The 13,928-nt window shown below is 45.6% G+C and overlaps 1 protein-coding gene across 1 annotated transcript; it reads left to right on the forward strand.

Annotated features, from left to right (window-relative positions):
* The first annotated feature begins 517 nt into the window (after positions 1–517).
* On the forward strand, positions 518–3,042 carry LOC143801273 (uncharacterized). The gene is made up of 2 exons (XM_077281238.1): positions 518–782; positions 1,574–3,042. The coding sequence occupies exons 1-2, from the start codon at positions 542–544 to the stop codon at positions 3,040–3,042; spliced, it is 1,710 nt and encodes a 569-aa protein (XP_077137353.1). The 5' UTR covers positions 518–541.
* Positions 3,043–13,928: the final 10,886 nt, after the last annotated feature.

Below are 13,928 nucleotides of genomic sequence, written 5' to 3' on the forward strand. Positions count from 1 at the left end.
GATCCTGTCCCCACTGACAACATATAGGTGTATAAAGAAGAAATAAGGCCCTGGGGTCCCTGGGATTTGAGGATTCCTATCAGAGGTAAAGATGAAAATGTGCGGCCTATGCCCACCCCCCTCATATCAGGGTGGATTGATTTAAATCACGCCGATTTAAATCAAAAGGTTTTTTTTAATATAAATCACGATTAAAATGAGAAGTGAGAGCAGTGCGCATGTGCGCCCATAGTTACACGGACGAAACTAGGGGCAACGATCTAACGCCAGGGTGAGGGGGGGACCCCAAAGTAAGTAAAAATCTTTTTTGTTTTACTATATGGCAATAGGTAGGTGTTTAAAAGCAGCATGTCTTAATTGTATAAACTATTAATAGCCTCCACATTTTGTTCATACTGCCCCTTTAATTCCACACTTCTAGCTTGGTTTCACTTTTGGTTTAGTTTCTTTTTCCATTCAGTTGACATGCCCAAACTTGTTGGATAGTCAGCAGTACTTGGCTGTAGTAACAATCAAACTTCATAAGTGATCTGTGTGAGCCATGGCAGGTCGTAAGAGAGACCCTATTTGGGTTCATTTTGTTGAGATGCCAGCAGCAGATCTTGGAAAGAAAGGTGCAAGAGCAAAGTGCAAATACTGTCAAAAGGATATCCAAGGACTTGTTTGCCGTTTGAAATCACATTATGAAAACTGCAACCAGAAGGGAAATGAAGATGTTGATAGTGATACAACTAATGTCAATGAACCCCCACAGCTTCTTATGCACCAGGAGCCTAGTACTAGTAAGTCTGGCAATTACAACCTATTTTTTTAACACACATTTTACTGGGATGGTTAAAGTCTATGAAAAGAGAAATTTCTAGCACTAGTAGTTCTGGAGTATAGAATTTAAATTTATGTTAAGGCAATATTTCACAGAAAATTAACGCTAAAGGACATGTGCACCTTTATTTTTTTAAGGTGCACATGTCCTCCCCCCCCCCCCCCCGCAGCGCTCTTACCTCCGATCCCCGCAGCGCTGAGATCCGTGGCTTCGTTTTGACCGTCCGCCTCCCGTCCTCCGGTTGCGGCCTACTCGCAGTGATCCAGCGGCGTGACGTCAGCGGGCCGCACGCTCCATTGAAATGAATGGAGGCGCGCTCGCGGACGGGCAGAACGAAGCCACGGATCCCCGCAGCGCTGACATCGGAGGTAAGAAAGCTGCGGGGGGAGGACATGTGCACACTGCACCTTAAAAAATAAAGGTGCACATGTCCTTTAAGTAAAAATAAAGTGTGTATACGCTTATTTTTTTTTTTATTGTAGGCTGCAATTCACTTTTGAAGTCTGCCAAATTGACCATTTTTTAAAAAAAACATTTTTAAAACTTTTGTGACATAATTTTTTTCAGTTGCTCTGATATTAGTTACCAGTATTACAGCAACTTCACCGGAAAACTTGAGTAGCATAACTTTTGAGACAGCCCTTATAGGACGAGGACCATTACATTGTTCAAAAAGTTTGTTTCAAAATATTTTTGTTATATTTCTTCAAATACGCAGTCGATTTATATTTTTAATTTCTGTGCTTTCAGGGTCAAATATGGCTTGTGCTGCACGTGACAATCAATATCTGGGTACAACTTCAACAAAGCAGCCCAAAAAAAAACTTTGCGTGCAAAGTGTAGAAAAATTAATCTTAAAGACTACGACGAGCCAGAAAGAACATTTTGATGAATTAATTGCTGAATTCATATTTGCAACCAATTCTTCTTTCCGACTAGTTGAGCACCCATTGTTTGTACAAATGATCGAAGGAATTAGACCAGGCTACAAACCACCAAGTAGATTTGATATCTCAGGAAAACATCTTCAGGCTGTATACGACATAGAAAGAGCGGCTTGTACAAAATATTTGAAAGACAAGGTTGTTAACATGAGCTTGGATGGTTGGAGCAACATCCACAACGACCCCATAATTTGCACTTGTGTCACAACAGAAGATGGTGAAACTTACCTTACAGACACAATCGACACATCTGGAAATTCACATACTGCTGAATATTTACTTGAAATTGCTAAGAACTCAATTCACCAATGCCAAGAACAGTTTGGATGTAAAGTAAGGAGCTTAGTTACTGATAACGCAAGCAATGTGGCAAAAATGCGAGCGGAACTGGCACATGAGGATGACACAAATGTCATTACATACGGTTGTTCTGCCCATTTGTTGCATCTTTTGGCAAAAGACCTGCATATTTCGGGTGTCAAGGAACATGTTGTAGAAATTGTTAAATATTTCCGCAATAATCATTTTGCACATGCAACCTACAAGGAAATGGGAGGACTGAAGTTGGTTCTACCACAAGATGTTAGATGGAATACCTTGGCTGACTGCTTGGAACTGTTTATTAACAACTGGTCAAAATTACTGTCCATTTGCGAAACACATCGGGATAAAATTGATGCTAATATACGAAGCAAAGTATTAAATCTTGGTGTGAAGAGAAATGCCGAGGACCTTTTGGAAAGGTTAAAGCCAATATCGATTGCGTTGGATAAAATGCAGAAAGATACTGCAACCATAGCTGATGCCACAGAAGTTTGGAAAGATTTAGAAGGTTCTCTAGATCGCTTGAACCTCTCAAACAATGTAAAGGTTGCAATACAGCACCGCAAGGACCAAGCATTAAAAGAAGAACACTATTTAGCCAATATCTTGCATCCCATCTACAGAGGGAAAAAATTATCTGAGGCGGAAATCAACTCTACAATGGAGTGGCTCGCCAATACTAACCATGACATTGTGGCAACTGTGCTGAAATTGAAGTGTGAATCTGCACCATTTCAAAAATACATGTTTGCAGATAACGTCGTTAATGAACTAAAACCACTGGACTGGTGGAAGTCGCAATCACTTGTTCTTCCAGCAAAGATAATAAATCTAGCTACTCAGCTACTGACTGCATCGGCTTCATCCGCAGGAGTAGAGAGATCGTTTTCTTCATTTGGTTTTGTGCACACAACAGTCCGAAACCGCTTAGGAACTGCTAAAGCAGGATAACTGGTTTTCCTATTAAAAGTCCTAAATAAACAGTAGGCTTAAAGGACTGATGTATTCACTGAAGATGTTTGCTTACTTCAAACGTTAGAGATAGGCTATTGTTAAAAAGTACTTACTCTCTGTAGTTCAATTCTGAGTGTTTAATAGTGCAAATAAAAATTATTAGGTTTCATAATCAACTGTTTTAATATTTTTATTTGTGTAAAACAATTAGATTTGCAAAAAGACAAAGTTTTGCTTGTGTACAACTTGATTAAAAAATCTGATTTAAATCAAATGATTTAAATAAAAAAAATCTGATTTAAATCAAAAAAATCTGATTTTTTAGATTTTTTTTAAAAAATCAAGATTTTTATCCACTCTGCCTCATATATGACTGGAAAGCTGATCTTAATTGTAAGAAACGAAAAAATTGGGATCTTGGAATATCGTACTCAGACTGCAATTGTTCAGAGGACACAAAGGTTCCCTGGTCATGTAAATCCCCCACCGAGGTAACACCATGCATCACCCAGAAATCAGTGGACGGGTGGTTTAGCAGCGCCGGAAAGTAGTTATTTTTCCACAGGGGCATTTCAGCTATAATATCCGTAAATCCAACAACTTTTTTTATTTGTCTCCAGACCAATCGTGCCAACCGGAGCATGGGCAGTGGGTGAGAGGTACTCATTCTTTCTGATTCTAAAAAGCTCAATGGACATTCCACCCGAGCAGAATGAAGCAGATGATGTTCAGAGTTAGGGAGACAACCACCAGGCATCCACTTGTCCAATGCCTTAGCCTGCCCGCCAGGTAATATAGAAAAAAAAAACCCCTGAATAAGGCCTCTGCAAAACAGACAGTCTAAGTTTGGGCCTAGATTTCCCCCATATAAAGGAAGTAATTTGGGAGTTTAAATTTATAAAGAGGGACTTAGGTATCGGTACTGCACTATGCTGAAGGCAATAACTAAGTTTCGGGAGCAAAATCATTTTTATTAGGTTAATACGGCCTGCAACAGATAGTGGGAGTTTGCTCCAAGATGCAAATTTAGATTTGACTAATTCTAATAATGGATAGACATTAAGCTGTAGATCAGAGTTGCTGCTTTGGGACATATAAATACCCAAGTACTTGAAGTTGGATACGGCAGGTAGCAAGGACAGAGTTTCAAGATTTGGCATTGGGGCACAAGAGAGAGGCAATAGAGCAGATTTGTCCCAGTTTATATACAGGCCGGAGTATTTACTAAAGACATCTATAATAGTAATCACTTGTGATAATGTTTCCTCTGCCTTGTCCATAAATATCACCATATCGTCGGCATATAAGCCGATGGTGTCCACCCGACCCGCTATATCTATGCCGTTAATATCAGGGGAGGACCTCATACGTATTGCCAGTGCCTCTATCGCCAGAGCAAAAAGAGCCGGTGACAGAGGGCACCCCTGACGAGTTCCCCTAGATAATGAGAGGGACTTAGAGATGGAATTATTTATAATTATACGCGCCTTAGGTTTCATGTATAATACATTGATCCACCTTAGAAACTTATCTCCAAAGCCGTATCTCTGCAAACATGCTGACAGAAAGGGCCATTCAAGAGAATCGAAGGCCTTGGCCGCATCCAAGGATGCTAATGCCCATTTATTATCTGACACCAATCAATAATTCAATATTGTTCTTTGAACTCGCCTAATGTTAATAGAGGTATTTTTGCCAGGCATAAAGCCAGTCTGATCTGGGTGGATAAGGTCCAGTATGATGGAATTCAGTCTAATGGCCAGGATTTTAGTGAAGATTTTATAATCTACATTGACTAACGATATGGGTCGATAGGAGCCACATTCCAGAGGGTCCTTCCCCTCTTTTTTGAGTATGACAATATGTGCCTCATAGAAAGTGTCGGGCATACATCCTCCCTCCCATATACCCTGGAATACTTTCAATAGGAGTGGCGCTAGTATATCCCGATATCTCTTATATAACTCAACGGGAAACCCGTCCGGCCCGGGAGCTTTCCCAGAGGACATGTCCATTATTGCATATTCTACCTCCTCCAATGTGAATTTAGCATCCATAAAATCTCGCTGAGTGGGATTCAATGTGGGAAATGTTACATCTGATAGATAATCTAAACATTGTGAAACACCGAGGCCACTTTTGGAGTTATATAATGACTCATAGTAGTCATAAAAACAGTGAAGTATTCTTTCTGTCGTGGACATCAATAGACCGTCTGGCACACAAATCTGCAGTATTGTATTAGACGTATTATGTTGACGCACCAGATAGGCTAGAAATTTACCAGTTTGATTTCCCAACTCAAAATATGACTGACGTGCGAAAAATAGCTTATGCTTAGACTTGGTATCCATGTGCTGAGTATACAGTCTCTGTGAGGTCAACCACTCAATTCTATTGCCGCTAGTTTGGCTAGCTATATATGCGGCCTCTGCATCTTTCAGTCTCTGTTCCACCCCATCATCCTCTCTCGAAGTCACTCTTTTTATATATGAAATTGTGGAAGACCGACATCCTCTCAAGTATGCCTTGAGGGTGTCCCAAAATAAATTAATATTCTGGGGCTCTGGGTGAGACGAAATGAAACAATTCAACTGATCCACTGTTCTGTCGTTATGATCCATTAGTTTCAGCCAAAAGGGGTTCAGCTTCCAGACCACACCACTCCTTGGTTGCCCAAATTTGAGTTTGAGTATGATCGGGCTATGGTCTGATATCCCCCTATTACCGTGTTCCACACTATCCACCAACGTCGCCAACCCGCTGGAACTAAATATGTAATCTATGCGAGACAGGGACCGTTTAGTAGATGAGTGGCAGGTATACCCTTTCACCCCAGGGTGATAAAGTAGATCTTTGCTGTGATTTGTTTTCTACTTTTCAGAAGGGTGTCCACTAAATTCGGGGAGAAACCTCTATTTGTCCACAATGACCTTTCAGACTCCATGCCGTTAAATGAAGTCCCGTCACTTGTGGATGGTTGATTGGCCCCTGGCAGAGCAGATCCTGAAGGTCTGGAAGTACCCAGGGATCGCATACCTACATAGTCTTGAGCCTTACGAACCAGGTCCTCCTGGGCCAAAATGGGACGATTAGTATGACCCTTGCTTGGTCTTCCCTGATTTTTCTTACCACTAGAGGTAACAGAGCTAACGGCGGGAATGCGTAGGCCTGGGAGAAGTCCCATTTTGTTAGGAATGCATCCACTACCAGAGGATTCTCCCTGGGATTTAGAGAACAGAATTTCCTTACTTATCTGTTTCTCCTGTTGGCAAAGAGGTCTACCTCCGGTTGACCCCATTTGCGGACAATCTGGTTGAAGATGTCCCTGTTCAAAGACCACTCTCCCTGTTTTAGGGTATTGAAGCTTAGAAAGTCCTTTCCTCTGATAAGAAGCGCTGTCAAAGATTGAAAATGTCTTTCGGCTGTTTGAAATAGGCGATCTGCTACTTGCATCAGAGCCTCTGAACGTGTTCCACCTTGGTGGTTGACATAGGCTACCGCCACTTGGTTGCGCGAAAGAATCTTGACATGGTGACCTTGTAGATATACGAGGAACTTTTAACTGATAATTTCTACTGCCAACAACTTCCTCTGATTGGACGAGGATCCCACTCGGAAGTCCTATTGTCCTTGGACCACGATGTCACCCATATGGGCCCCCCACCCCGAGGAGCTAGCATCCGTGGTTACTACACGGTTATGTGGGTTACCCAGGGAACTCTTGAAGATAAGATGTCCTTGTCCAGCCATCACCTAAGAGACGTGATGTTTAACGGCTCAATGATATTTGGCTCTGCAGGGACCCCCCTAAAGGTACCTTCACACTAAACGATATCGCTAGCAATCCGTGACGTTGCAGCGTCCTGGCTAGCGATATCGTTGTGTTTGACAGGCAGCAGCGATCAGGATCCTGCTGTGATATCGCTGGTCGTTGATTAAAGTTCAGAACTTTATTTGGTCGTCAGATCGTCGTGTATCGTTGTGTTTGACAGCAAAAGCAACGATACCAGCGATGTTTTACAATGGTAACCAGGGTAAATATCGGGTTACTAAGCGCAGGGCCGCGCTTAGTAACCCGATGTTCACCCTGGTTACCATCGTAAAAGTAAAAAAAAAAAAACAGTACATACTCACCCTCTGATGTCTGTCATGTCCCTCGCCGTCCGCTTCCTGCACTGACTGAGTGCTGGCCGTAAAATGAAAGCACAGCACAGCAGTGACGTCACCGCTCTGCTGTTAGGGCCGGCGCTCAGTCAGTCAGTCAGTGCAGGAAGCGGATGCCGGGGGACGCGAAGGTGAGTATGTACTGTTTCTTATTTTACATTTTACACTGGTAACCAGGATAAACATCGGGTTACTAAGCGCGGCCCTGCGCTTAGCAACCCGCTGTTTACCCTGGTTACCCGGGGACCTCGGCATCGTTGGTCGCTGGAGAGCGGTCTGTGTGACAGCTCTCCAGCGACTAAACAGCGACGGTGCAGCGATCGGCATCGTTGTCTGTATCGCTGCAGCGTCGCTTAGTGTGACGGTACCTTAAGGCTCTATCATTAACTAAGACATCCTTCTGTAGGGGTCTAGTGTGAAACTGAGCCCACCTGATGGCTGGGATACATGACATCAGGGACCCTAATAGGGACCTGGCCTGCCTGAGGGTCATTCAACTTGTCTGGATGTAGACAACATTGTTGTGCTTCAGAATCTAACAGTAGGTCTAGAAATTTCTGGACCTTTAAAGGCTGCAATCGGGATTTTTCATAATTTATTATGCAGCCTAAATGCTTCTAGCCTGGCCCTAGGTTTTTCTATTTGTGACAGGCAATGATCCACTGAATTACCCACTATTAGGAAATCATCTAAGTAAGGGATAATAAGAATATTCGACTCCCGCAGATGAGCCATGACATCAGCAACTAATTTCGTGAATACCCAAGGGGCAGCCGATAAACCGAAGGGAAGCGCCGGAAACTGAAAATGGAGGACTACCCCCCTCATGGACACCGATTTGTATGGATAGGTACTTGATAGTACGCGTCTCTCAAATCTATGACCGCCGTGAAACAATTTTCAACCAACATCTTAATTGATGAACGGATTGATTCCATCTTAAAGGTTCGATTGATTAGAAACTCATTTAGGGAATGAAAATTAATAATGGTTCTAAATGATCTATCAGGTTTCTGAATGAGAAACATAGGAGAGTGGAATCCTCTACCACTCTCAGATTCCGGAACCGCTACTAGAACACTTTAAAGGCATAAATCCAAAACCTCTGTTTCCAATGCCATCTGTTCAAGAGGGGAAGAGTGCAAGGGAGTTCAGCTAAAGCTATTCCGCGGAAAAAAAGTGAACTCAAGCTTGAGTCCATTAGCTATTATGTTCCGCACCCAGTCACTATTTGTGATCTCTAACCATGCTAGAAGGAATGCCGACAATCTTCCCCCACGAAAATTGCTAGTCATTTGTCGGGCTTCTTACGCTCTCCTGAAGAGCGACTAAACAAAGCCCGTACCCCCACTTGAAACGGTGTCTAGTGGGTGATGATGTGCGTCTTCTTCCCTGACCAAACCTCCTTCTATTGAAAGGACGTCGGTAGGACGTAGAAGTAAATTTGGGAACTTTTTCTTATCCCCTGCCTTATCTAGCAACTCATCCGGCTGGATCAAATAGATACTCCCTATTGCACGGGATAGTACAGAGCTTTGATCTTGTTTGGATGTCCCCCGGCCAGCATTTAAGCCACAAGGCTCTGCGGGCCGTATTGGAAAGTCCTGCTGCTCTGGCCGCCATCCTAACAGAGTCAATCGAGCATTCATTAGGAAAGCTGCAGCTTCCTGAATCACTGGCAGGCCACCTAGAATTGTATCTCTAGATCTCTAGCAGCCCCTTCTTTTAGCTGGGACTCTAATTGGTCCAGCCAGACCATTATGGATGTGGCCGCACAAGTTGCTGCTACCGCTGGTCTTAGGGAACTGGCCATCTCCCAGGTTCCCTTAAGGAAGGTCTCTGCCTTCCTGTCTAGGGATCTTTCAGGGTCCCCATGTCTTCAAAAGGTAGCGAGGTCCTTTTTGATGCTTTGGCTACCGCTGCATCTAACTTAGGGGCTTTGTTCCAGGTATTGACTGCCGGATCCTCGTAAGGGTATCTACGTTTAAGAGCCAGTGGTAAGGAGCCCCTCTTCTCTGGCTCTTTCCATTCCCGGCAAAATTAGCTCCTGGATCTTTTCATTTAAAGGGAAAGACCATCGCTTCCTCCAGCCCACTAAACATGGTCACCTGCATGGATAGCTGCGGTTGGGGTTCCGCTATGCCCATCGTACCCCTGACCGTTTGCCAGTTTATCTACTCGGTCTAGGGCAAGCAAAAACGAGCAGGGTCTTTGTATCTTGAGCCCTTTACTTGAGACAGGGACTTCAGGGATTCCCTTACTTCTGCCCTGACTATATCTTTCAGGCTTGCAGTAATATTAGGAGACTCTTCTGCTCCCTGGGGGAGGATAGTAAAAGCAACCTTGTCTATCTAGACGTAATGCCACTCCACCCCTTCCCCTTCCTGAGACCTCACCGTCTGCAGGATACAGGGGGTACATAATTTTTTCAGGCACGAATCTGGTAAGGGGACTCCACAGAGGGCGCATTCCTTGTGTTTAGCCTTATCCGTGCACCTCTTCCCCTATATAAAAAATATAAGGGGGACCGCATCACTGAGTCAACATTCACGTAGATCCCTTACCAGTGCCTGCAGTAAATAGGTACCGGAATGAGGGGGGTTTCACAGTCAATGCTCCTGACTCCTGTCTGGAGGAGCTCTTACGACTGGACTGTTCACTCCATCTGTCACTTTCGCACATCTTCCAGCAGCTGAGGCTGCTGCTCATGATAATTCTCCATTGTGCACAGAAAATGAGACCAGAAGCATGGGTCCTTCCCTGGAGCCTGCTTACATCCCCATCTCCGGTCAGCAGATTAGCCTCGCCATCCTCCACTTGGCTCTCCGCCCCTACAGATGCACCGACCGGCCTGAGGGACGTGTGCGAGTGTCCGGCGTCCTATTCCGGTGGGCGCCCCCATCTTGGATTTACCGCGCATGCGCAGCAACCCCGGTGACCCGGAAGCGCATGCTGGCTCTGCCTCAGACGTCACCGCGGCCCATCGACACTTTGCGTGCAGAGCAGCACGGGAAGCCCAGCCTGCCAGTGGCGCCCCGGACAGCGCCCACCATCACGCCCCAGCTCTGCACACATCACCTCTGGCACCAGTGCACCGCTGGAGCAGAAGAACCCGGGGGAATACTTACCCGGCACTGGCTTCTATGGAGACAACCATCCTCCGGACTCCGCTCCCTGCTGCGAACGCCACTGCCATGCAGCCCGGCCAGGACCACCGTGGCGTCTCCAGGAACTCCGCACCGGCCGAGGTAGGAGACCCCCCCGCTACCTGAACAGGCCGGCCTGGGATCCAAGAGACTCTTCATCTGTAGGATCCCGTCCCATCAGGAACAGGAAACCAACTGATGTGTGGGAGAGGTGCCGCCCTCTTGTATCTGTAGGTTTCCTGTTCCTGAAGGGCGGATCCCCTCTCTCGTGGTGCTGTCATGGGAGTCCGAATAAAAATAGAATCCACCTGTGTGTAATCAAGTCTCCGTATAAATGCACCTGCTCTGTGATAGTCTCAGGGTTCTGTGTGAAGCACAGAGAGCATCATGAAGACCAAGGAACACAACAGGCAGGTCCGTGATAATGTGGTGAAGTTTAACCCCTTTCTAACATATGACGTACTATCCTGTCGAGTTGGGGTGGGCCCGTATGCCCACCGATGGGATAGTACGTCATATGCGATCAGCAGCGCTCACAGGGGGAGCGCAGCCGGGTGTCAGCTGACTATCGCAGCTGACATCCGGCACTATGTTCCAGGAGCGGTCACGGACTGCCCCCGGCACATTAACCCCTGGAACACTGCGATCAAACATGATCGCAGCGTTCTGGGGGCATAGGGAAACATCGCGCAGGGAGGGGGCTCACTGCGTGCTTCCCTGAGACCCCCGGAGCAACGCGATGTGATCGCGTTGTTCCGAGGGTCTCTTACCTCCTCCCAGCAGGCCCTGGATCCAAAATGGCAGCGGGGGCCTTCCAGGTCCTGCAGGGAGGTGGCTTCAAAGCGCCTGCTCAGAGCAGGCATCGGGAAGCCTCCTGCACTGCCTGTGTGATAAGCAATCTGACCTTATAACATGATGTACCTCCCCGGAGCAATGTTGTAAAGTAAAAAAAAAAAAAAAAAATCCCAAATAGAGAAAAAAATAATATTGTTCCAATAAATACATTTTTGTCTAAATAGAAAAAAACAATAAAAGTACACACATTTAGTATCGTCGCGTCCGTAACGACCCGACCTATAAAACTGTCCCACTAGTTAACCCCTTCAGTGAACACTGTAAAGAAAAAAGAAAAAACGAGGCCAAAAACAATGCTTTATTATCATACCGCCGAACAAAAAGTGGAATAGCACGCAATCAAAAAGACGGATATAAATAACCATGTGTCATGTCGGACGCTGTTCAGACCAGGTCGTTCGACAGACAGCGGTAATTCCGCTTTTGACCACTATGTGCTCATTGGCGTCGGCTAGATTTTATCTAGCTGTTCCGGGGTTAATATATCTGATCCTCGGATTGGAAGCTGGGCCATGCCCATTTCCTTTAAATAGTTCTCCTGATCATTGGGCGTCGCCGATTATAGCTTCTGTCTTATCCGTAGTTATCTCGGTCCGGAGTGGAGAGCTGGTTGTTGGAGAATCGTTGCTGGTGGTGTATTTTCCTTTGTCTTATTTACTCCTTCCTATATTTGTATTTATTTTGCCCTGCACATTTATAGTGTATTCCTGAGTGACTGCGGCGTGGTGTATATTTTCCTTTATCCTTGTCTGTGATAACTGTGGGTATTGGTGTATGATCTTTTCACTGGGTGGAGGGCGGAGGTTTCAGCCTAGGGCTGAATCAGGAGTCAGGGTGAGGTTCGAGGCCTGGACATGCACACCATCAGTGTAAACTCCAGGTAGAGGGTCAGTCAGGATTTCCCTAGTCAGAGGGAAATTGCAGGGGCCCGGGTTATTAGCTCTCGCTCACCTAGTCTCCCCGTGACATTATAATCGGCCCAAAAAAAAAAAAAAGAAAAAAAAAAAAAGGGGGTTCTTTTTTTTGTGTTTTGTCATGGATCCCTTGACTTCCATAACCCGCCAGTAGGAGGCGCTGTCCCTACAGGTCACTGAGTTGAGGGGGGCGGTACAGGGACTAGCAGTATCTAATGTGCAAGCCGGAACGACAGGAAGAGTTGCTGAGCCTAAATTTCCTTTGCCTGAAAGATTTACTGGGGAACGCAGTAAATTTGTTTCTTTTCGTGAAGCTTGCAAACTATATTTCCGCATGCGCCCGATCTCCTCGGGTAATGAGGCTCAGCGTGTGGGCCTGGTGTTGTCATTGTTAAGCGGGGATCCCCAAGCATGGGCGTTTTCTTTGCCATCTGATTCTGCTGCATTTGACTCTGTGGAGAGTTTTTGTTATTTTCTTGGAAGTGTTTATGATGAACCTGACAGAATGGCTCTAGCAGAATCTAAGATACGCACTATTCGCCAGGGGGAGCGAGTTGCAGAGGATTACTGTTCTGAATTTCGTCGCTGGGCGATCGATACACAATGGAATGAGCCAGCTTTGCGGAGTCAGTTTATACATGGGATTTCTGGAAGGGTTAAAAAAGCCCTTCTGATGTACGAGACTCCTCCGTCTCTAGATTCCGCCATGAGTCTGGTTGTCCGCATAGATCGTCGTTTGCGTCAGGGGGAGCATGAGACGCCGTCTGTGGGAGAGGGTTTAGGTTCACGTGAGGTTGCTGCAGGTGAGCCATCGGAGCCTATGCAAATCGCAGGGGTGTCACATGTGAAGCGTCTAGTCCCTGAGCTCAGGAAGCAGGGAGCCTGTTTTTACTGTGGTAAAATTGGTCATTTTAGTAATATCTGTCCTCTGCTGTCTAAGAAAAACGCAACGGCGGAAAACTTCTAAGCTCAGAGGGTGTGGAGGAGACCAATCTGAGCTTATGTATATCCTCCATGGTGGTTTCTCAATGCATGCTCCCTGCTAAGGTTTTTATCGCTGGCAGTGAGCTGCCAATTACTGTTTTTGTGGATAGCGGTTCTGCCACAAATCTCATTGATGAGGAGTTTGCGCGCACAGCAGGTTTTAGGATTGAAAAACTGTCTCATCCTATCCGCGTGGTCACCATCAATGCTGCTCCTCTCTCTCAGGGGGAGATTACTGAATTTGTGGCTGAGGTGAAACTCCACATTGGGGTTCTACATTCCGAGCAGGTTACATGTAAGGTGCTCAAGAATCTTCCTGCTCAGGTGGTTTTGGGTTTTCCTTGGTTGTCCATGCACAACCCGGTAATTGACTGGAAAACTCAGGACATAATCCAGTGGAGTGATTTCTGTCAGGAGAATTGCCTGGCCACATGTGTTTCCGCTGTGACTTCAAGCGTTCCTGAGTCACTTCAGGATTATGCGGATGTGTTCTCTGAGAAGGGTTGTTCAGAGTTGCTGCCACATCGTCCCTATGACTATTCTATCAGGTTTAAACCAGGGGCCAAATTGCCTAAAGCAAGGATGTTTAACATCTCCGGTCCGGAGAGACAAGCGTTAAAAGATTATATTGCTGAAAGCTTGAGCAAAGGGCACATCAGGCCGTCATCCTCGCCGGTGGCAGCAGGGTTCTTATTCGTGAAGAAGAAAGATGGCGGATTACGCCCGTGTTTGGATTTCAGGGAATTGAACCAGATTACGGTTCGTGATCCATACCCGATGCCTCTGATACCAGATTTGTTCAACCAGGTGCTAAGAG

This window comes from Ranitomeya variabilis, chromosome 1 (assembly GCF_051348905.1).
Source record: "Ranitomeya variabilis isolate aRanVar5 chromosome 1, aRanVar5.hap1, whole genome shotgun sequence".
In the NCBI taxonomy this organism is placed as follows: Eukaryota; Metazoa; Chordata; class Amphibia; order Anura; family Dendrobatidae; genus Ranitomeya; species Ranitomeya variabilis.